Raw genomic sequence first — 21,395 nt, forward strand, 5'->3', positions numbered from 1 at the left:
GTTGATGCTCGAGACACAAGAGCAGAACTCAACAAGGAAACCACCATTTAATCAAAGAGCCGGTGAGTGTGAGGATCATCCCTAGTAGCCACGACAGGACTCGGGTCACCTGGAGCCTGGGCATCCAAGTCTGTTTGCCGAGGGTTGCTAGTGTTTTGGTGAGTTCGTCAATGCTGTAAGAGCTCTCGAGGTAGGACTTAAAGCTTTTGGTAATGACCCTAGACTAAAGTCCACTTTCTTCAGACACATGCCACACACCCATGCAAATTTCACTCTCTGGGTTCCAAGGTCGTGGGTACCTGTGCTCAGCGATGAAAGGAAGGGCTGGAAGACATGGCTTTTTTTCTCTTGGGTCTTCACCTAAAGTGAACAGCACTGGGCTCAGAGCCTTGCTTGGAAGCTTGTATAGGAAGCTTGTGTAGGAAACTTGTGTAGGAAGCTTGTATAGGAAGCTTGTATAGGAAGCTTGTGTAGGAAGCTTGTATAGGAAGCTTGTGTAGGAAACTTGTGTAGGAAGTGCTCCCTCTCCCATCAGCCTTGTCTGGCCCCAGAGTTACAGCACTCAGTGAAGACTGTCTGTGCACTGGTGTAGCCTTGGAAAGGCCCCGGGTCGTGCTCTCTTCTGGCCGACTTTCTTACGCTCTCCTGTTCTGGGGTGGGGGTGGGGCTTTCTTTTGGTTGATTTCTCCCTGTGGAGTAGTCCGCGTAACACGGATGCTAGTATTCTAGGCCAAGTTATCCCGTGCGTCAGTCTCTGGATGCACATCTGCCTTCTTGCTATTTCATGGGTCTGTCACAGCCGCGTGACTCTCTCCCGACTGAGGAGTCTCTAGAGCACAGTCACCAGGACTGTAGCTGCGACGGCAAGTATGCTTTTTAGAATATTAACCCAGAATGTACGTTCTCGTTAGCGTAGAAGATAATCGTTGACTGTGATATAAGCACTCACGATAAACACGGCACAGCCATAAACAGACTACGTGCCATGAAACAAGAAATAGGCAGCACTTTTGGCGTTTCTTTTCCCAACATAGTGGTGTGTTTTGATATAATCAGGACTTTCCCAAGGCCACACATGCAGTGAGTAACAGGAGCAGATTTTCAAGCATTTCGCTGAGTTTTCCAAAGGATCCCAGACCAGTGTAGCGACCTAGACAGGTAGGATCATGGTGGGTAATCAAGAAAGCGCAATGAGACCGTCCTTGGTCATTCCCGGCTACTGGAAACAGAGCCGGTGCCCCAGTTGTCAGGCGACTTGTTGCCATCGCTGTCACCAGCATCCCTCCTTCTGCTTCTCCCTCTGAACCGCAGGTGTCCTGCCTCCATGCTGCCTCTCCTGCTGGTCACCCTCTTCCCTCTCTCCTCCTGCTTCTCGGCAGGAGGAGGCAGCCCCCTCAGCGAAGGCCTGTGGTTGCTGAAGACCGAGTTTGCCCTTCACCTCTACCGGAGTGCAGCAGCACAGAGGAACGGGACCAACTTTGTCATCTCACCTGCCAGTGTGTCCCTCTCCCTAGAGATCCTGCAGTTTGGAGCCCGGGGAAACACAGGCTGGGAGCTGGCAAGTGCCCTGGGATATACCGTGCAAGGTTAGAGGCTGTTCTCCCATGCTTCCTCTTCACCCCGGGTCCCTGCTTCCCTCCGCTCAGGGACTCTCAAGCGTGGGGAGCTCAGCTCCTAGTACGCATGGGCACAGAAGTGCGGCTGTGTGGGAAGTACTCAGACTTTACAGCCATGTTTGTTCTTGGCTGTGGAGACTCCCTTCTAGCCTCACGGCAGAATCCCTGTTTTGAGTCACGGCCCCTTTTATAGTGCTTGTTGAGACTGGGCAGTGTGGGAAACACCTTATAAACATTCATTGATGGCCTCAACACCATTTAAGATTGGTGATTTCATTGCCACCCCTATTTGGGGAGGTAGATAAGCACGGGGTAGAAGCAACTTGCTGGGGGTCACGTGGTCAATCAAGGGCAGGGCTGGACTTAAGTGCAAACTCTTTAGACCCAAGACTATGCTTTTGACCAGCCTGTTTTCACGATTCTGTGATTTCTGGGTAGTACTCTACTCACCAGCTTATAGATACACATTGTGTATCTCAGAACAGCTCTGCTGACAGCGAGAGGCTTTAGCACGCAGTTCAGCCCACGGTAACCTACACTCCCGATGCAGTTCGATACCCGACCCACTACAGGCTTGGGCAAACATGACCTCCCTTCTCGATCTCAGAACTGGATGCCAATTAAAAGCTTACTGCAGTGGCTGGGGCAGATTTCTCAGATCCAGGCCACTCTGTTGTGTAGCAAGAACCCTGCCTCAAAGCAATAAACGTGTCACTGAAAATGACAGGCATGGTTTTTGTATGAATTAAGATTTGTCAGAAGTACAAGAAATGATGCCAACCCAGCCTGGCCATGGCCTCCTTCGCCGTGGACCTTTGAGCTGGCAAGTCAAGGTCAGTACTCGTCATGTCTCCCAAGTGTCGCTTGAACTGCCTGTCCCCCTCTGAACATACGCTGGCCACTGCTAAAACAAGTCTTATTCTCTTGTTGGATAACAGATAGGTCTGTTCTCTCTAGGGAAAACTGAAGCCAGAGGTAGTGTTTAGAACTTAGTCATTCCCAGCAGTTATACACCAGAGCAGTGCCCAGGTCCACGGGCTCCCATTAGAGTCAGCACAACACACCAAGTGTCGTGGTGTTCCTACTGTAAGGGCCACAACTGCTTAGGGGCTTGCTTTATGTTCATGAGAACTCTGAAGGCAGCCACTCTGTCTCAGGGGAGCAATACCTGTAGATGGGGTGGGTGCCATGTGCTTTTATAGATGGGGGTGGGTGCCGTGTGTTTTGTATATGGGGTGGGTGCCATGTGTTTTGTAGATGGGGTGGGTGCCGTGTGTTTTGTAGATGGGGTGGGTGCCGTGTGTTTTGTAGATGGGGTGGGTGCCTTGTGTTTTGTAGATGGGGATGGGGTGCCGTGTGTTTTGTAGATGGGGGTGGGTGTGGTGTGTTTTATAGATGGGGTGGGTGCCATGTGTTTTGTAGATGGGGTGGGTGCCATGTGCTTTTATAGATGGGGTGGGTGCTGTGGGTTTTGTAGATGGGATGGGTGCTGTGTGTTTTGTAGATTGGGTGGGTGCCGTGTGTTTTTGTGATTCCACCAGCAGGTCAGAGGATTCCCAGAAGATATTATGTGTGATCTGCTCAAGAAGAAAAAAAATAAGGCAGGCCCTTCAGCCTTCAGTAGAGACTCAACAAGTCAGGACGGTTTGGGTGGGACATGCAAGGGAGAGTCCATTCTGAGACCAGATGCCATCATGACGCTTGTTTAACTGGTTGATTGAGAATGATGATGAAATCAGGGCTTCCGCAGAGCCCTTAGACTTTGTCTGGATGTCAGGGATTCTATCTCAGGACCACAGTCCCCGTAAGTTTCTGAGTCACACACTGCTTCCCCTTCGCACGGCGCCATCATCAGTTCGTAAGGACAGGGACAGGCATCCTCTCAGAGTCTTCCTCACCACTCTCTCCATTTTAGTTGCGCTGTGTGCCCTGCTTAAAACCACGCACCAGTGCCTCTCTTTTAAAAGATGATGGGAAGATGCCCATCATAGCGTAGCAGCTGAGAGTGCACACTTCTCCTGCAGAGGACCCAAATTTGGTTCCCAGCCCTCATGTCAGACAGCTCACAAACACCTGTAACTCCAGCTCTAGGAGATGCAACACCTTCTTCCAGCTTCTGTGAGCATTGCACAAACATATATACACAGGATTTAACTTTTAATATATTCTTTATATTTTAATTAAAATATACTAACATCATTTTTTCCTCTTCCCTTACCTCCCACAAATCCTTCCCATGCGTACCTCCTACTCCCTTACTCCATCTTGAAATCATGGCCTCTTTTTATTTTCTATTCACACACACACACATACACACACACACACACACACACACACACACACACCTATATATATAAACACAACCTGTTTGGTCCATTTACTGTTTCTTGTATATGTATGATTGCAAGGCTTGACCACTTACCACTTGGTATTGGATAACCAATCAGGGGGATGCTCTTCCATAAAGAGAGCTATTTCTTCCTTTTCCAGCTTCCTTGGTCGCCTGCAGGGCTGAGGCTCCATGAGATTCCCCTTCTTTATTAGTATGTCTATTGGTGTCCTTGTTCGGGCAGCCATATTGTTGAGATGTTGTAGATAAATCTTCCCTGCCACCTGTAGGGGACAGTCTCACAGTAGATCACTTGGTCCTCTCCTTCTTACAATCCTTCAGCCACCTCTCCCTCGCTGTATTTCCTGGGGTGAAGGAGTCATGCTGCAGATGTTATCAGCTGGGTCTGGGCACAACAGGACCATTTGGAATGCATTTAGGAACTATGCTGGCTTAGTAAAGCAGGGTTGGAGGTTCTCCTCTAAGATCCCTGTAGTTGGCTAGGCTTCCCGTACCGAGGATGATTCCCCTCCTGTTGAATGGGTCTTAAGTTCAGTTAGACAGCTATTGGTTACTGACAAGATATGCGTGCCACTACTACACCTTTGGGATTTTCGTACCATGCTGGTCATTGTTGTGGTTCTGCTGGGTAGGACTGCTGGCTGCTTTCCTCCCTTGGAAGCTTGCATAGCAACTTCTAGTTCTGTGAAAACCAGCCCTCAGGGAGGAGGCTTCCGAGTGAGACCCAGCATGGATTCTCTGGGTCTTGGGTGCATGGCGAATGCGCAATTTTCCAATGCTCCAACTTCTAAGCATTTTCATTATTATTCTAGGTAAATTAATGAGAACATTTTAGCACAGAGGCCTTGGAAAGGAAGGTGGTCTAGCCCCAGGGAAAGGGTTCTGTTTTGTTTTTGGGGGGTGTTGTTTTTGTTGTTGTTTGTTTGTTTTGGTTTTTTTTTTTTTTTTGAGACAAGGTTTCTCTGTAGCTTGACCTGGAACTCACAGAGCTCCGCCTGCCTCTACCTCCCAAGTGCTGGCAGAGTTCTGCTTTGTAATGCACACTGAATTTCTTTTTACGGCTATGTCATTTGATTCTCACAGACCAACACTAGAGGTAAATGGCTTGGCAAAACTCAACTGACTGACTCAGTGGCAGGTTCTGCTTCAGTTCCTGCCTCTAGGCTCCGGCCTTGAGTTTCTGCCCCGACTTCCTTCAATGGACTGTAAACTGTAAGGTGAAATAAACTCTTTCCTCCCCAGTGTTTAACCACAGCAGCAGAAGCCTAACTAGGACCGAAGCTTCTTAGCCACTGCCCACCGTGGTTACCACACCACCTAGAACTCTCTGCCTTAATGCTAGAAATTCCATCATGGCCCACTGGGCCTGCCATACCCCAGCTCTACACTCTCCTTGTTGTGGAACACACACTGTGTGAAGATGTGTTGCTGTGATTGGTGTGACAAAAAGCTGAATGACCAAATAGCTAGGCAGAAGAGGATAGGCGGGACTTCCGGGCAGAGAGAAAGGAAGTCAGAAGGATGAATCTAGGAGCATGGGAGACAAGAGGATGCAGAACAAGTCAGACATACAGGACAGAGGAAAGGTAACCAAATCACATGATAAAAGGCAGATGAACAGAAACAGGTTGACAGGTGGATTTAAGTTACAAGAGCTAGAGAGACAAGTCTAAGCTAATGGCCAAGCGTTCATAATTAATAAGAAATCTCTGTGTCATTTTGTGAGCTGATGGCCAACCAAAAAGCTTGCTACACTCTTTTCCAGAACTCAGCCATGCCCCTGAATCAGGAAGTCAGGAAACACAGCTTTTCTACTTCCATCTAGATTTGTTTGGGATCTCGCATATTTTCTGCCCAACTTTTAAGCTACAGGGTTAGTGGATTTCAACTCAGGTAGCTGTGCCATTTCCAGTGAGGGACTTGTGGGTGGACACAGCTTCTGAGACCACCTGCAGGTGGGAGCTGCGAAAGCCCTGACAAACACTCCTTCCTCACAGACCCGAGAGTGAGGGAGTTCCTGCACACTGTTTACACCTTGCTGCACAACTCCAGCCAAGGCATGGGGATGGAGCTGGCCTGCACTCTTCTCATGCAGACCGGAACGCCTCTGTCTCCCTGCTTTGTGGAGCAGGTCTCCTGGTGGACCAACAGCAGTCTGGCGCCAGCCGACTTCAGTGAGCCCACCAGCACCACCACGGAGGAGGTCTCGAGGGGCTCACCCAGGCAGAGCACAGGTAAAGGAAAGCCGTCGTCCTTGGCAGGGCTAAGGGTAGAGGGCTACAAAGAAGAAGTGCCGCCCATCATCTGTGGAAGCCGTGGTGAGGTTCGGGATGCCCTGAGTTACAGCAGAAGTTGAGAAGGCAGATAACCTTTGAGGGGCACACATGGTCTGTGAAACAACCGCAGCTGGCTCGGGGCTCCTCTGTTCCTCCTCTTCACACCCCAGCAGAAATACACACGTACACGCACATGTACGCCCATCCTTAAGCACACAGACACCAAAAGGTGTTTCTCAAAGCCGACCACCTCTGGAAATACCCTACGGGATGGGTCCCATGTCACTCTCCGCAGGCCGTTTCTCACCAAGTTCTGCTTTCGCCTACAATTAACCCCAGGTGAGAGCAAAATGCAGCAGGACGCAGAAAAGAAGCTTCTGGGACACTCAGGTTAAGGAAACACACACACACACAAAAGGACAAGTTATAATCAGTAAGTTTCGCTTGGTTCTATTGGAGGTTTCTACGCATAATGCAACCACCAGCGGCAACCACGGTGTGCCGTGACTGCTAGGAAGTGGGTGGAAGTCACTGCCATCTGCTAGCCTTTCGTTTATTTATTTAGTGCTCTTTGAAATTTGATTCCATTTCACTCACCCACTAATCCTCAAAGGTGGGGGCTGTCTCCATTTTACAAATGAAGGAACTGAACGACCAAGGGTTGAGTTTCTTGCTTGCCCGTGGTCCACCACACCAGGATTCTGATCCAGGTAGTTTGACTACCATATTCTCGGTAAGCACACAAAAGAGTCAGATAAATGGAGAATGTTCAAGATCCAGTGTTGCTTAAACACAGAACAGGAAGCTGGGATACACGTGGACTCTATCTTCAGATGCTCGATGCTGTCTTCGGCAATGTACTTTACAAGGAGTGATCCTTGGGACCAGAGAAATGGTTTGGTGGTTAAGAGGGTGGACCAGGTAGGTCACAAGGGCCTTTAATTCCCCTGTAGGGGGGATCTGATGCCCTCGGCTAGCATCCAGGGTTACCAGCTGTCATGTGCAGATACCCATACAGAGCCAAACACATAGACACGTGGTTACAATATTTTTTAATTAAGGAGTGAGTCCCTGTATCCTTCTTGGGCTGCCAGGGGACACGCTCAAAATCTAACATAGTATTTCCAACTCCCAGTCTGGCTTTCCTTTAAGAAAAAGAAAGACTTGGTAGAGCCATTTAAAGCAATGAATATGGAGTCACTCTGCTCAGATTCAAGAGCAGGGATCTTTCAGTGTGTGACGGGGTGGATGGCAGTATGTGAGCAGCTTCCCTGAGCCTCACTCCTCTCATCTGGAAGATGAAGAATGACAACAGAAAGTCAGAGAGATTTCTTCCAGCATCTAGGCAGAACCTAGCACAGAGTATATTTATTAAACAGTCAATGGCCGGGGACAGCAGCTGTCTCTGTAGCAATGGTCCTGCTTGCTCCTTCCTGTTCTTACATGACATTTTAACCACAGCCCTCCCAAGCTGCATTCTGAACACAGTTGCCCCAGCGAAGGTGTGGTGAGGGCACAGCTCAGCAATTAGTGGGCTCCGAGGCAGGGGTGGCAGAGTGCAATCTTCTCTGGTTCTGAAACCTTGGCCATGCAAGTGTCTGCGTGGAGAGACAGCGCCTATTGAGCTCTGGGACATGACTCAGCGGAACCAGGGGCATTCTGGACACCTGTTAGAAACAGGCAAGGAAGCCACAATGGATACATGCTAGCAAGAAGGCTGTGGTTCAAGTTCTAAGGTGCCTTGCTGCCCCTGAGCCACAGGGCAGTCATCAGGGACCCACTCTGAGACCGTGTTCTCACTTTCCGTTTCCATGACAATAAGTTAAAAGCCAGTTAGCAGCTGTGGGTCCCTTGGCAGCATAATGAATTAAAACGTTTGTGGTAAACTGAAAATAACATGAAGCAGGAGAAAGGGAGAGAGAGAGAACAAGTTTTTCTATTTACAGGCGAGAGCCTGGGTAGCCCACAGTCGGGGGAGGCTGGCCCCGTGTCTTCTTGGCTCTCCATCGTGAGCACCATGACCTTCCAAAGCACCTGGCAAAGGAGATTCTCTTCCATGGCCTCGCAGACCCTGCCTTTCACCTGTGCCCACGGCCTCGTCCTTCAAGTCCCCGCGATTCATCAGGTGGCAGAGGTCAGCTATGGTGAGTCCCCCTCCTGTCCACACTCAGAAAGTTGGAGGAAATCAGCAACTCAGGCAAGAGAGGGAGGTGGCCTCTACTTTACAGGATTGGATGGACATATGTTTTCAGAAGGGTCCTTTCTCAGGGTTGTGGGTGGACTGGAGGGAAGTCCAGCGTAGCAGGAGACTGACAGAGGAGCCTTGAATAGTGTGCCCATCTGGATGCTGAGGACACAGATGTGGAAGAGAAATCATGTGTGGCATTGGCCTCTGCCCTGAGTCTGAACATGTTCACGTGAAATCAAAAATGCCTGGACCAAACACTTTCATGTCATAGCTAACACACACCCAGGTCCAAATGAAGGCTAAAAGGCCTGCAGACTACAGGATTCCTGGTTCTGACACGGCGTTGCTCTGTGTGGCCCTCCTGCCTATGGTTACTAGTCTCAGTCAGTGGGGGTGGGTCCCGGTGCCAGCAGAGACCTGGTGGCCTCATGTGTGCTGTAGATGCCAGCATGCTCTGTGCCAAGGATGCCAAGGATGAGCCTCAGCCTGCAATGGGTTCACCTCACACGTGCCTCCACCTTCCTCCCTCCACCCCTCCAGCAGCACCCGATCCCTCCCCCCGTTTAATGTGTCCTGCTGGACTCTGTCACCTGACCCATCCCCTCCTTCTGCAATCACCCTCTGCCTTGGTGGCCTGGATTTGTCTTCAACCTGCAATTTTCTTTGCCCACAAACTCCCTGCTGCCCACCCCGAGACCTATCTGTTTAGGTCATAGTTAAACATGATCGATCCTCAAGCCAAATCCAGTCAGGATGCGTGTTTTGTTGGGTCTGGGTGGTGTTTCAAGAGTTGGGGAGTTTCCATAGGAAATGCAGATTAAAAACCATTTTTAAAGACAAGAGAACATGAAGAGCCTGAATCGCCATAAGCCCAGACTAGACAGGCTCCCTCAAGACAGCGTCCCAGCAGGCTCAGCTGCAGTGGATCCTTGAGAAAGGCCCCATGGGAGATCTTAGAAGGCTTTAGGATCAGTAAAGGAACCATGTCATTTTCCAGACCTGAATAATTACACAAAAACTATATTATTTACAACAGTGTATGGCTCAGGTATATTTCTATCTAGTTCTTACATCTTAAATTAACCCATTTCTATTATTTTATACTTTACCACGAGCCCTGTGGTTTGTTACCACTTGCTTCTTGGGCGTCTACATGGCGCCTGGTTGGCTCCGCCTTCTTTCCCCCTCTATCTCTGCTTGGATTTTTCACCTTGCTATATTCTGCCCTGCCATAGGCCAACAAAGCAGCTTCTTTATCAACAACCGGTAATAAAACATATTCACAGCATACAGAGGGGAATCCCACATTGATGTCACCTAACAGTTCCCAGTCTCAGACTCCTTCCTGAGGCCAAGATTGGCACTCTGTTTTACTGTTGCTGTCTTGTAAGTCTGCCTACCCCAGGTTGTGGCATTGTTTGGTTTCTCTGACTCCTGGGACAGAGCTAATCCCTGACCAACCGAACCCCTAGGCCAGTTCCAGGATGCTGCAGGCCACAGGATAGACGTTCTGGAGCTGTTGTACCTGGGAAGAGCAGCCAGTTTGTTCCTGGTGCTTCCTCAAGACAAGGACACCCCTCTGGACTGCATTGAGCCACACCTCACAGCCAGAGCTATCCACCTCTGGGCCACCAGGCTGAAGAGAACCAGAATGGATGTGTTCCTCCCCAGGTGAGTGGTTACACCTTCCTCACAAGGGAATGACTGTGGTAGCCAGTGGGGCTTGTACATAGAGTCAAATGGTCAGACTCCAAGACCCATCCCCTCATTGGGCTAGCTTGTCAAATGAACTTAGGCCAAGGAGAAGTTCCCTGGGGTCTGAGGCTATTCTAAAGTCACTGCAAAGTAGAACATGGCACATACAGTTGAGTTAACTTCCCTGGTCTTCCTGAAATGAATGACTCTCACTGAACTGACTCAGGTCCCTTCCTTGCTCTGCAGGCATGCCACTGCGGGATAAGAGAAGTGTAAGGTGGCACCCTTGTGGGTACAGCTGTCATTGCCCCCAAACCAAAGAGACAAGACGGCTTGTGTAAATGAGAAAGCATGTGTGTAATTCTAGTTAGAAGCCAAATTAGGACATAAAAATTCCAGACTTTTCCAGGCATGGCGGGACAGCTGTAAACCCAGATCATCAGGATGACGGTCATCAGCAAGTTCAAAACCAGTCTGGGCTACAGAGTGATTCCCCACTAGCCTGAGCAATTGCATGAGACCCTGTCTCTATTAGCTAGTAAATTCAAGACTTGACATCTTTGTGTTGAAGATACATTTGTTCTAAGTGGAGAGGTTCAGTCCTTGAAGAAAATCCAGTAGATATAAATATAAATTGAAAAAAAAAACTAGTAATAGTGTTCTTGTTTTCCAAAGCAACGATGTTAGCAAAACTCATTGTTTTACAAGAGTTCTGCCTAGAGTTTGTCGAATGATGAGCTGGTCCGGCAATTTGAAACCAGAGAAGGCTCAGCATAGCTTTTGTAGGTCAGCACAAAGTGCAGAGCGTTGATGTCGGGGAGCTCACTGGCAGCCATGAACTAACTCTTCAGTCCTGTCCACTTGGGGCCTTGGTCACACTCCAAGGCCAGGGCTCCCAGTGGGTACAGGCAAAGGCCTTGGCAGGGCTCCCTCCCTCAGGCTCTTAAAAATAAGTGCATCTCCTGGAACAAAAAACAAAAAACACCATACAAGGAGAAACCCAAGGAGGCAGGGCCCAGGTCTAAAATGAGATCAGGCATAATGAAGAGCCAAGATGAACTCAAAGCCAAGACAAAGCCCCTTTCTCAAAGCCCAAGGCTCGGCCTCTGATCTTGTGGCATTTGGGGCTAATTAGTGCAGGAGGGAAGGCAGCTCATGCAGTCAGTATGGAGAGAAGGGGCAGCCCAGCCAAGAACCTGCTGTCTCTCATGAAGAAGAGTAGCTCGGCCTGGAGCGGCTAATAGAAGGAGGCCTCCCCAGGAAACACTCAGCTCTACAGAGAGAGGCGACCATGACACTCACATTCTCCCAGGCCCTCAGCAGCGACCCTGAAAACACAGGACAGAGGAGGAGGTCAGAGGGTCTCGGCAATGACTTAAACAACCTCCTCATTCTAATAAATATATTTAGTCACCCAAGGTACCAAGCATCTAATCCAAAACGAATAGGAGATTTTTAGATAAATAAAAGCCATTTATTTCATAAACAAAAGCAACCTTACATACACACACATACCAGACCAAAGGAATAAAACCAACCAAACAAAAAGCTTAGTTGTAAACTTTTTAGGGCAGTGATTCTAAACCTGTGGGTCATGACCCATTGGGAGGGGGTCAAACAACCCTTTCACAGGGATCCCATATCAGATGTCATGCATATCAGATATTTACATCACAATTCATAACAGCAGCAGAATTAAGGTTATGAAATAGCAATGAAAATAATTTTATAGTTGGGGGGTCACCACAACGTGAGGAACTGTATTAAGGGTCCCAGCATAGGAAGGTTGAGAACCCCTGCTTTAGGGAATAAACCCAAAAGTTAAAACTGCGTTAAGCTCAGCTTTAGACCTAAGCCTCGGGCCGTAATAGACACAGCCACGGTTTTGTTGTTCTCCTCTTCTCTTTGGACAGCCCTTCACTGCGTAGCCCTGGCTAGTTAGGAACTTACTATGGAGACCAGGCTGGCCTCAAACTTACAGAGATCCACCTGCCTCCGCCTTCTAGCGCCAGGTTTAAAGGCACTTGACGCTACCACCCACTGCACAGCCAGCTTTTGGGTAAGAATTTACCTCTGGTTTGCTCCAGTCAGTCAGTCTCCATTTAGTAGAATGTGCTCTATGGTCATCAGGTAGATTTCACTGAACAAGAGCCCATAGATGCCTGAAACTAGAAAATAATATGTTTAGGAATATAGAACAGCCCATGTCAGCCAGGACTACATAGTGAGACTCTGTCTAAAACAAACAAAAATCTGGCTGTGTCTGCCATGGTCCAAGGCATATGTCTAAATCCAGACCTAAATCATTTCCTTAGTACATGACTCTCTCTCACTCCCTCTCTCTCCCTCCCTCTTTCTCTCTCCACCCACCCACACCACACACACACACACACACACACACATTCTATATACAATGCATTTAGGTCACATTCCATATATCTAAGAGCCTGGCACCAGCATCTCCTCTGCTCTGCATCATGGCACAGAGGATGAAGTGCTGGCAGAAGCAGTCATGGGGTGGAAAGGGATGTGAGAGAGATTGAGGGTCTGACTTCCTCTTTTACGTTGAGAACCACTCCCATAGAAAACAACAGCAGAACTATGTTTACCTCCCAAGGGCTGTCCTGACCGATCACCTTCAGTTAGACCTGCATCCCAAAGGCGCCGCTAACTCAATACCACTAGCCTGCGAGCCAGGCTTCCAGCACAAGAACCTTTGGGGACACACCCAAGCAATAATCAAATTCACACACACACACACACACACACACACACACACACACACACACACACTAAGCTTTGCTCTTCTTTGAAGAAGCTGCTGGCTACCATTATATGCAACACTTTCTGAAGGAGATTTCTCTCTCTTCTAGATGGGATATAGTGCCCATAAAAGTCATTTTTAAAGTGTTCTTTGAGCTGGGTATGCTGGTACACACCTTTAATCCCATCACTCAGAAGGCGGAGGCAAGCAGATCTCTGTGAGCTTGAGGCCAGCCTGGTCTACATAGTTCTAGGCCAGCCACAGTTATTTAGCAAGACCCTGTCTCAATGAATAAATAGACAATAAGTGCACACTGTATGTACTTTTTAAAGTTTATTTACAAAAGTGTGCAGCCATGAATACAAATTTTATAATTTATAAAGAGTGTGTTTCACGTAGCCAAGGATGACCTTGAACCTCTGCTCCTGCTGCCTCTGGACCACGAATCCTGGATTCACAGATGTGCACCAGGGCAGTTGATTTATGGGGTGCTGGGGATCAAACTTGGGGCTTTGTATGCGCTAGACGAGCACTCTATCAGCTGAGATACACCTCCAACCGACTCCGAGCTCTGGAAGATGTTCATCACCTTAGAAAGACACCCACATTCATCAGGCATCTCTTCTCGGCCCTGGGCAACCACTATTTTACTCTTTCTCTGTGGATTTTCTTTGAAGGGATAGTGCGTGCAGCGAGCCTTTTATGGGGCTTTTATCACCTATCTCGTCTCTTTTAATATTCTATGTAATAATATGTACAATATTCTAGTACATGGGTACACTGTATTTTATTTAAGCATTTCCAACGTTTTCAACTGAAATGAAATAGCGTCACTTTCCCTCTCCCTTTCCTCCTTCTAGGCCCTCCCAGCTACCCTCATTTGAACCCCTCCTCAAATTGCTATTATTGTCACATACCTGCAGTCATTAGCTGCCTGTAGTTGCTTTTCTTGGGGGTGTGACCCAGAGAAAATTTCCCCTTCCATCTTAACAGGTCCGTTGATATCACCATTGTTCTGGTCTTGTGTATGCAGACATTTCTAGGAGATACCATTTTATGTAACTCCTAAAACTCATCGCCTAATTAAAGTCTCAAAGTCTATACCTAGCTTTCCTAAGAGTTTTAAGGTATGGGTTTCGCTCTTACTTTAGGCTTTTGATCCACTGTGAATTAACTATTGTACCCGTGACAACTTGAGGTCCAGGGACACCAACGATCCTTGCTGTAGGAAATCTGCATGTAACTTTTGGCTCCCAAAAATACTACTAATAGCTTGCTCTTGACTGCTCTTGTCCCAGTATCAAGCAGTACTACCATATATATTTTGTGCAAGACATGTATGGTTAAAAATAAGTGATGTCCACACTTCTAACTGACCACCTTCACAGAGATGATATCATGGAACAGTGGGGGGCATTGCAGATGTTCAGCAGAAGAGGTTGTAAAATGATCACACCCGTGTAATACACTGTAAATCGCAGGTGTCAATCTTCTGCCGTCATGACCCAACACAGCATCTGCGCATCTGCTCACATTTTCAAGGGTTGGAAGAGCGGAACTGCGGCGTGCGGCAGTCTCTAAGTGCATGCTAAGCTTAGCTTGTACATATCTTCTGGTAGGAAATGCCACATTAGCCATATGTGTCATGTATCCATGACATACATTCCCCTTCAGTGTTATTTTTCTAGGCTGCATAGTTCACCTGTGAAGTTTTCAAATTGATGCAAAATTTCCAAAAACAAAAGAAAAATCTACGTCAGTCAAAGCCCATGTTATTTGAGAGTCAGCTACATTTGGTGTGAGGAGAAGGCCAAGCTTTCGTGCGTTTGCATGTGGTGATTGCCCAGTATCCTATGCATTTGTTGAAAGTATCATTCTTTCCTTCATCATCATCAAAAAATAAATACCAGATATATGGGCTTATTTCTGAACTCTCAGTTTCATTCTATGGGAAGATTCTTGTATTTGTGTACTGTTGTGCCTCTTTGGCTCCTAGAACAGCAGTCAGCCTAGAAATCAGGAGGTGAGTCTAATTTTGTTCTCTTCTTCCTAGAGACTGTTTAACTTACGAATTTTAAGATCAGCTTACCAGTTTCTGCCCCCAAAAAGCAAGTTGGCATTAGACGCGAGGATGTCTCGGATACGTATGTCAGTCAGGGAGTGCTGTCTTCTGACATGGGAGTCTCAGGCTGGGGGCTTGGGATGCCTTCCTTCCATTCAGTTGTTTCTTTGACAGAGTTTTGTGCTTCTGGGTGTCTCAAATGAGCTCTAATAGTGTTTTTGAGTGGTCTTCAGTGTTTTCTACATGTAAGACTAAGTCATCTCCAAATTCAGATAGAGTTACTTTTTCCTCTTTTAAACTATATTTTATTTTACAACTTTTTTTTTCATGGTACTGAGGATTGAACTCAGGGTCTCTTGTATGCCAGGCAAGTGCTGTACCACTGGGCTCTATCGCTAGCCTCCACCTCCTTTCTGATGTGATCTGGCTTGTGGAGTTACACCCTCCTGCACAAGGCCAAAGTCAAGTGGCGTGAATGGCTACCCTTGTTTTTTTTCTTGCATGGGAACCTTGAAGGGAAGATGCTAGGTGCGGGGATTTTTGTAGACGTTCTTCATCATCTTGAGTCACCTCATGTCCCAAGCTGGCTGACTATTTGATGCTCTTTGGGCTTTTTGTTTGGGCATCACTTGTCGTTGTATTTGGTAGTAACGTCCAAGCAAGCTAGGCTAGTGCTCTATCACTGAACATTCCCCCAAGTCCTGTTGATTTTTAATCACGAAAAGGTGTTAGATTTTGTCACAAGCCTTTTCTTTAACTGTTGAGATGACCACGTAATCTTTATTAACAGGTTGTTATCTTATTTTCATGCCTAAACACATCTTGCACTCTTTCTCTAAGCCCTACTTGGTGGTGGGAGAATTGATATGATGTTGGATTTAACTGTACTCAATTCACTTCAACCCAATCCCTACTATGTTGTTGAGAGTTCATATGAAACATGACTCTAGCTTCTCTACAGGGCAGGCAGTGTCTCCGCTGTTTACTCCAGTTACCGTGCTTTTCTTCCTGTTCTGCCTTTATAATCACATAGGAGCAGCACTGGAATAATATAATATAAAATATAATATAATCATATAGGAGCACCACTAGGATCTTCTGAAATCAGATCCCACTTTTCTTGACTTTACATAAAACATGACATTATTCAGTTTCCTCACCCACCACATCGTTGGTTTCTTAATATTATTGTGAAACCACAGTCAAAACACAACACTAAGTGCCTAGCCATGCTGGGCATTGTACTGAACCCTTTACACGAATTCTCATTTAATTGTCAAACCCTATTTAGATTTTACCGCTGCCATGCTTATTGCACAAAGAAACATAACAAGGAAATAGAGGTGAGGTAGCATGCCACTGGGTCTGGAAAGAAGCTCCTGGTGAGAGGAAACGAATTAAAAAGCCAGGTCCATAGCGCTAATCGTTACAGTCAGCATTTATGCTTTTCAAAAAGGATGTTTCCTGGGCTGAAGACAAATAGTTTGAAAAATATCAACAAATATTTTTTTTGTTTTTCTAAAGTTATATATGGTTTATACAAAAGACCATTTAAATTATATTTCTTTTTTTATTTCCAAAGATAAAGAGCAGTAGCAGTCTATTTGAAGGCTTCTTCGACAGCAAATCAGTGCTTTGTCTTGGGGAGATGCTGAGCTGAGTCTCTCTGCTTTCAGTGGTGTCTGGGCAGTTCAAGGTTGAGTTCCTTCTCTGCTGCACGTCAAAGGCACACACATACTGCACACAGCAAACATGAAAATGTGTTACACAGCAGGAAAGCTCTACAAGGTACTATAGCTACTGTTTTGCATCCATTATGTCTGAGATTCTATCCAAATGTGAGGAGCAAAGTCCAAGTGTGGCTAGGCTCCACACTCTCATAGCCTGGATTTGAACTGAGGGGCACCCCATTACTCATTAGGGCATTCTTGAGCAGGTTTTTTTTTTTTTTTTTTTTTTTTTTTTTTTTTTTTTTGGTTTTTCGAGACAGGGTTTCTTTGTGGTTTTGGAGCCTGTCCTGGAACTAGCTCTTGTAGACCAGGCTGGTCTCGAACTCACAGAGATCCGCCTGCCTCTGCCTCCCGAGTGCTGGGATTAAAGGCGTGCGCCACCACCGCCCGGCTTGAGCAGGTTTTTTAAAATACATAATGCTTTGAATTTTCCATCTACTACATAAGGAATAATAGCCATTATATGAAGATGGAATCATTTCTATGAAGTTCTCATCTTAGTATCTACCACAGTGTGAACACTCACTAAATATTATTAATAAAAAGGAGCTGAGGTAGCTTCTCTTCTCAGGTCACTTACGGTGTCATAAAGAATATTAATAGGAAGCAGACTGGTCTGGACACCCTCAGAGTACAACTTTGCAAACTGGACTTTCAGAACCAGAGTGACTAGGCTAAGGGTGGAGCTCAAGCAATAGAAAATCTGGCAAGGATGCAGGAGGTCCTGGGCCCTAACTCTAGTACCATCTTGAAAAAGTCAGGCCATCTGAGTAGGAAGGTAACAGCTGAGGGATAGACACTTATTTCAAGGCAGTCAAGGGAAACAGGGCCATCATAAATGAGCAGTATAGACAAAGCTGGGGGAAAGCCCGGAGGAGTCAAGATAGCTCCAGGTATGACTCAAGAGAAGGAACAATGAAAAACAGAGTGGTGAATTCCAGTGTGCCATGACCTCCATGTAGTATGTATGAGAGAGTAGTGTGCATTCTAAATGGCACCTGATAGTTGGCTTTTGTTTTGCAGGTTTCGGATCCAAAATCAGTTTGATTTAAAAAGCATTTTAAGATCATGGGGTATCACTGATCTTTTTGACCCACTCAAAGCTAACTTGAAAGGAATTTCAGGTAATCATTTTTCAATTCTTCCGATCTTTTGGGGGCATTATGTTTGGGACAATTTTGCTATATTGATGAAAAGACCTTTACTGTTTCCATAGAGCTTTTGACAGTAAAACGCTTGTCTAAAAGAATAAAGCACTTGGCTTTCTATAAGAATGTGGTGCCTCTGATAACAGTCAAGTTCTGATTGGACTTGGTGAGTGAAGGGTGCTCCTTGGGGATATTAAGCGTGGACTTGGAAAGCACCATTGTAGTGTAGCAAGTGGCCGTAGGTGAAGAGACCTCCCTCTGCCGTGACCAGACTCTCATGAAGACTCAAGGCAGCACCGGAACCTTCATTCTGCTCTCTGCTGTCCCATCAGCATCGTGGTCATCCCATCTCTACCCTTTCCCTTCCTGGTTGCCTTTAACTCCTCCTGCCTTTTGTAATGAGCTAGGTGTAAATCTTTCCTTCATCCATTCCTCAGATTTCCCTTGCTCTTACGACCTTGCCCTAAGAGGCAGCAACCACGCTCAACTTCTTTTCCATGGTTGATATAATACAGCTGATCACTAGGGCCCATGCTTGCCTGCAGTCTGAGCTTACACTGCACGCCCAAGAGAAAAGGAATGGTAACATCTACTTTGAGAATTTCTTGAGGGAACCACTGTCTCAACTTCTGCCAACTCATAAGGCCCTGGACTGTACCTGCTCCACAGACTATCTGTGAGGGGAGAACACTGCAACAGATGTTCTCATTGGTCTAGACAACGCTTTTACTTGATGAACTTGGAAGTTACCATTTTTAAACACCAGGTCATTGGAATACCTGGCACTAAAACTTGGTTCAGAATATTCCTTAATTACAGACAATAATGGGAGTTTGATTTTCAAGTCCAGGTTTGTGCTTTAGATGTGACCAGACAGAACAACTGCAAGCTACTTATTCAATAAAGCATGGCAGGAAGTATCTAGAGTACTAAAATTTGCCATCTTTGGGCTAAGACTTCATAATAGAGTACTTGCTGAACATGCACAAAGTCCTGGGTCCCATCTCCAACACACACACACACACACACAAAAAAAAAAAAACCCATCTACCACCTCTTTGTCTAAATATACAAAGACAATAGTAAAGTTTTCTACTGTCCACAATACTAGGCATACAATTAGAAACAAGGCAATACTGCTGGCTTAGTTGAAAATATCAACCAGAAATTTTCTTATTAAGAGGAATGCTTTGACACTTACAGGAAAGGAAAACTATAACAGCGAAATGATCAAAGGCAAGGGGCAAGGGACAGCCAAGTTATGCATATTCTATCTTCAATAATGGGCAAGCATATCATCTTCTCAAGGCTTTAGAATTCAGCTCTGGCATCCCTGTGGCTGATGGAAATTTCATTACTTTTACATCCGAATGAAAAACTTTAGGATGCTGGGTTTGGTACCTGGTACCAAAAGGGAGGGGGGAAAGCAGCTTTGAGGTTATTCTTGGCCCTCTCTTCTACAACATTGCATTAATCAGTTGCTCCTTCATAATTCCTGGCCTTTCTCCCTCAGTATCTAAGAAAGACATATTCAAATGTCCATCTTGTGTCCTTAAACAGTAGCGGTCCTGTAGCTTGCAGTCCCACTGTAAGTAAAAATACCCATGGCCTGTAAGATGAGCGATCCACTGTTTCTGAGACAGAATCTCTCACTAGGATTAGGCTCCACTGGGCAGCAAGCTACGGGACTCCACTGCCTTTCTCCCTTGTTCCTCCCAGCCTGTGCAGTGCTGGGACTGTACGCATGTACCGCATCCCTTGGCTTTTTACCATGGGTTCAAGGAATCCCATTTGAGTTCTCATTACCAACTGAGCCATCACCCCAGCCTGTTACCAAGTCCTATGAGTACCACTGAGATGGCTCACATCTAACACAGTTCATTTACTTACATTTGTTCAAACCAATATAATTCAAGGCTCGCAGATCTGGCTTAAAAATCCAGCATGTGTTAATAATTTTGGGGCTTGTATTCATGCTTTTTACTGAGACTTAACAATTTTCTTCCACTGTTTTGTTCCAATATAATATAGAAGTCAAGTGATGGCACAACACCTGCTTTTATTAATTAAGCAGCTACTTACTAAAAATAATCTTTTGGGCTGTGGTAGTGCACACGTTTAATCTCAGGCAGAGGAAGGTGGATTTCTTTGAGTTCAAGGCCATTCTGCTTTACAGAGCAAGTTCCAGGACAGCCAGAGCTGTTATACAAGAAACCCTGCCAAAAAAGAAAAAGAAAGAAAGAAGAAAAAAAAAAGGAAAAAAAAACCAAATTAACAATAATAACAAAAAGCTGCTTTCTAGCTATGGTAGTGAAGCTGAGTCACTGGGACAGACATAAACCTTGTGATAGTTTAAAAAAAGATTTAATATCTGACCCTTTATAGATATAGCTTGCCAACTAAGATACTGCTTTCCGATGCCTGTCTTTAAACATAACTCAAAACCACTCATTTCAGTACCCAAGTGGGCTTCTGCCTACAGCAGAGACAAGGCCGCTGAAACAAATGGGAAGTTACCACCCACCTCACCAATTGTATGGAACAATCTTGGTTTTAAAAATTAAAGTTTTATTGTGTGTGCGTGCTGGGGTAAAGGAGTACATGAACAGCGTGGAGCTCAGAGACAACTCTGTAAAGTCAGTTCTCTCCTTCCCCATCTCTGTGGCTTCCAAGGATGGAACCAGGGTCATCAGATTTGTGAGGCAAAGCACCTTTACCTGCCGAGCCATCTTATCAGTGCTATCTGCAGTTTTTACAAGAGAAATGAAAAAACAGAGCCATCTCTCTCCAATTAACAAGGGGTCACCATACTTTGTATTACTGAGGAAGCCCAACAAAGCTCTTTTTTCCCCCACTTGATTCCAAAGTCAGAATCACTTAGAATTCTCCTTTCCCAGGGGGGTAAAACACTTCTCTGTTCTTTCTTGGCATTTTAAAAAACTCAATATTCCAGATCTCACCTGAGCCCAGATATAGCTCTCCGTCCCCACTGACACCTTGTCTCTACAGATTACAAAGTTATCAAGTTGCTGCGGTTTCTTTCTCACTGAAGAGAACAGGTAGGCACCTGTTCTGGGCAATCCCCTTCCTTAGGTACCATCAGCAGGCTTTGATAGAAACTCATACCTCCAGTTCAGGTATTGCTTGGGTACAAATTTCAAACTCTTTAAAAACTATCTTAGTCTTTGTTTTCTTAAGCAGGTAGTCAACTTCCAATTTCTGTCCAGTAAGAAGTTCAAACTACATGCAATGATTTGAATAAGGCAATTGTCTAGAGGGCCATAGGCAGTACAGTCAACATTACATAGAAAGGAGTAAGCGGAGAATGAGAAAGCAACCAGCTAGCTAGTTGAGCCACCCAAGATTCCTCCAGACACTTCCCTATGTCTTGGGCCAGCTGCAGTGGTACATTACATACCTACCCTTCATTTCTCATACCTACCCTTCATTTCTCATACCTAAAGGATGGAAAAGATAAGCGACAAGTTCTTCCCAAAGGAAATCATTATCAGAAAAAGGAAGCAAATGTCCCATCCCTGTCCTGATGAGGAGTTAAGGACGAAATG

General features: G+C 46.1%; 1 protein-coding gene across 2 annotated transcripts in view; it reads left to right on the forward strand.

Moving 5' to 3' along the window:
• Positions 1-21,395, forward strand: part of Serpine3 (serpin family E member 3) — a 27,078-nt gene continuing 5,683 nt past the window's right edge. Inside the window, exons 1-6 of one of the 2 annotated variants that reach the window (XM_075950077.1) lie at positions 1-62; positions 1,312-1,586; positions 5,964-6,200; positions 8,189-8,386; positions 9,903-10,101; positions 17,705-17,805. In XM_075950077.1, the coding sequence (XP_075806192.1) occupies positions 1,325-1,586; positions 5,964-6,200; positions 8,189-8,386; positions 9,903-10,101; positions 17,705-17,805 (997 nt within the window). In that variant the 5' untranslated portion in view covers positions 1-62; positions 1,312-1,324. Of the gene's footprint in view, positions 159-1,311; positions 1,587-5,963; positions 6,201-8,188; positions 8,387-9,902; positions 10,102-17,704; positions 17,806-21,395 lie in introns of both variants that reach the window. The other variant, XM_075950078.1, reaches the window with a different exon arrangement.

This window comes from Microtus pennsylvanicus, chromosome 15, assembly GCF_037038515.1.
Source record: "Microtus pennsylvanicus isolate mMicPen1 chromosome 15, mMicPen1.hap1, whole genome shotgun sequence".
Lineage (NCBI taxonomy): Eukaryota > Metazoa > Chordata > Mammalia > Rodentia > Cricetidae > Microtus > Microtus pennsylvanicus.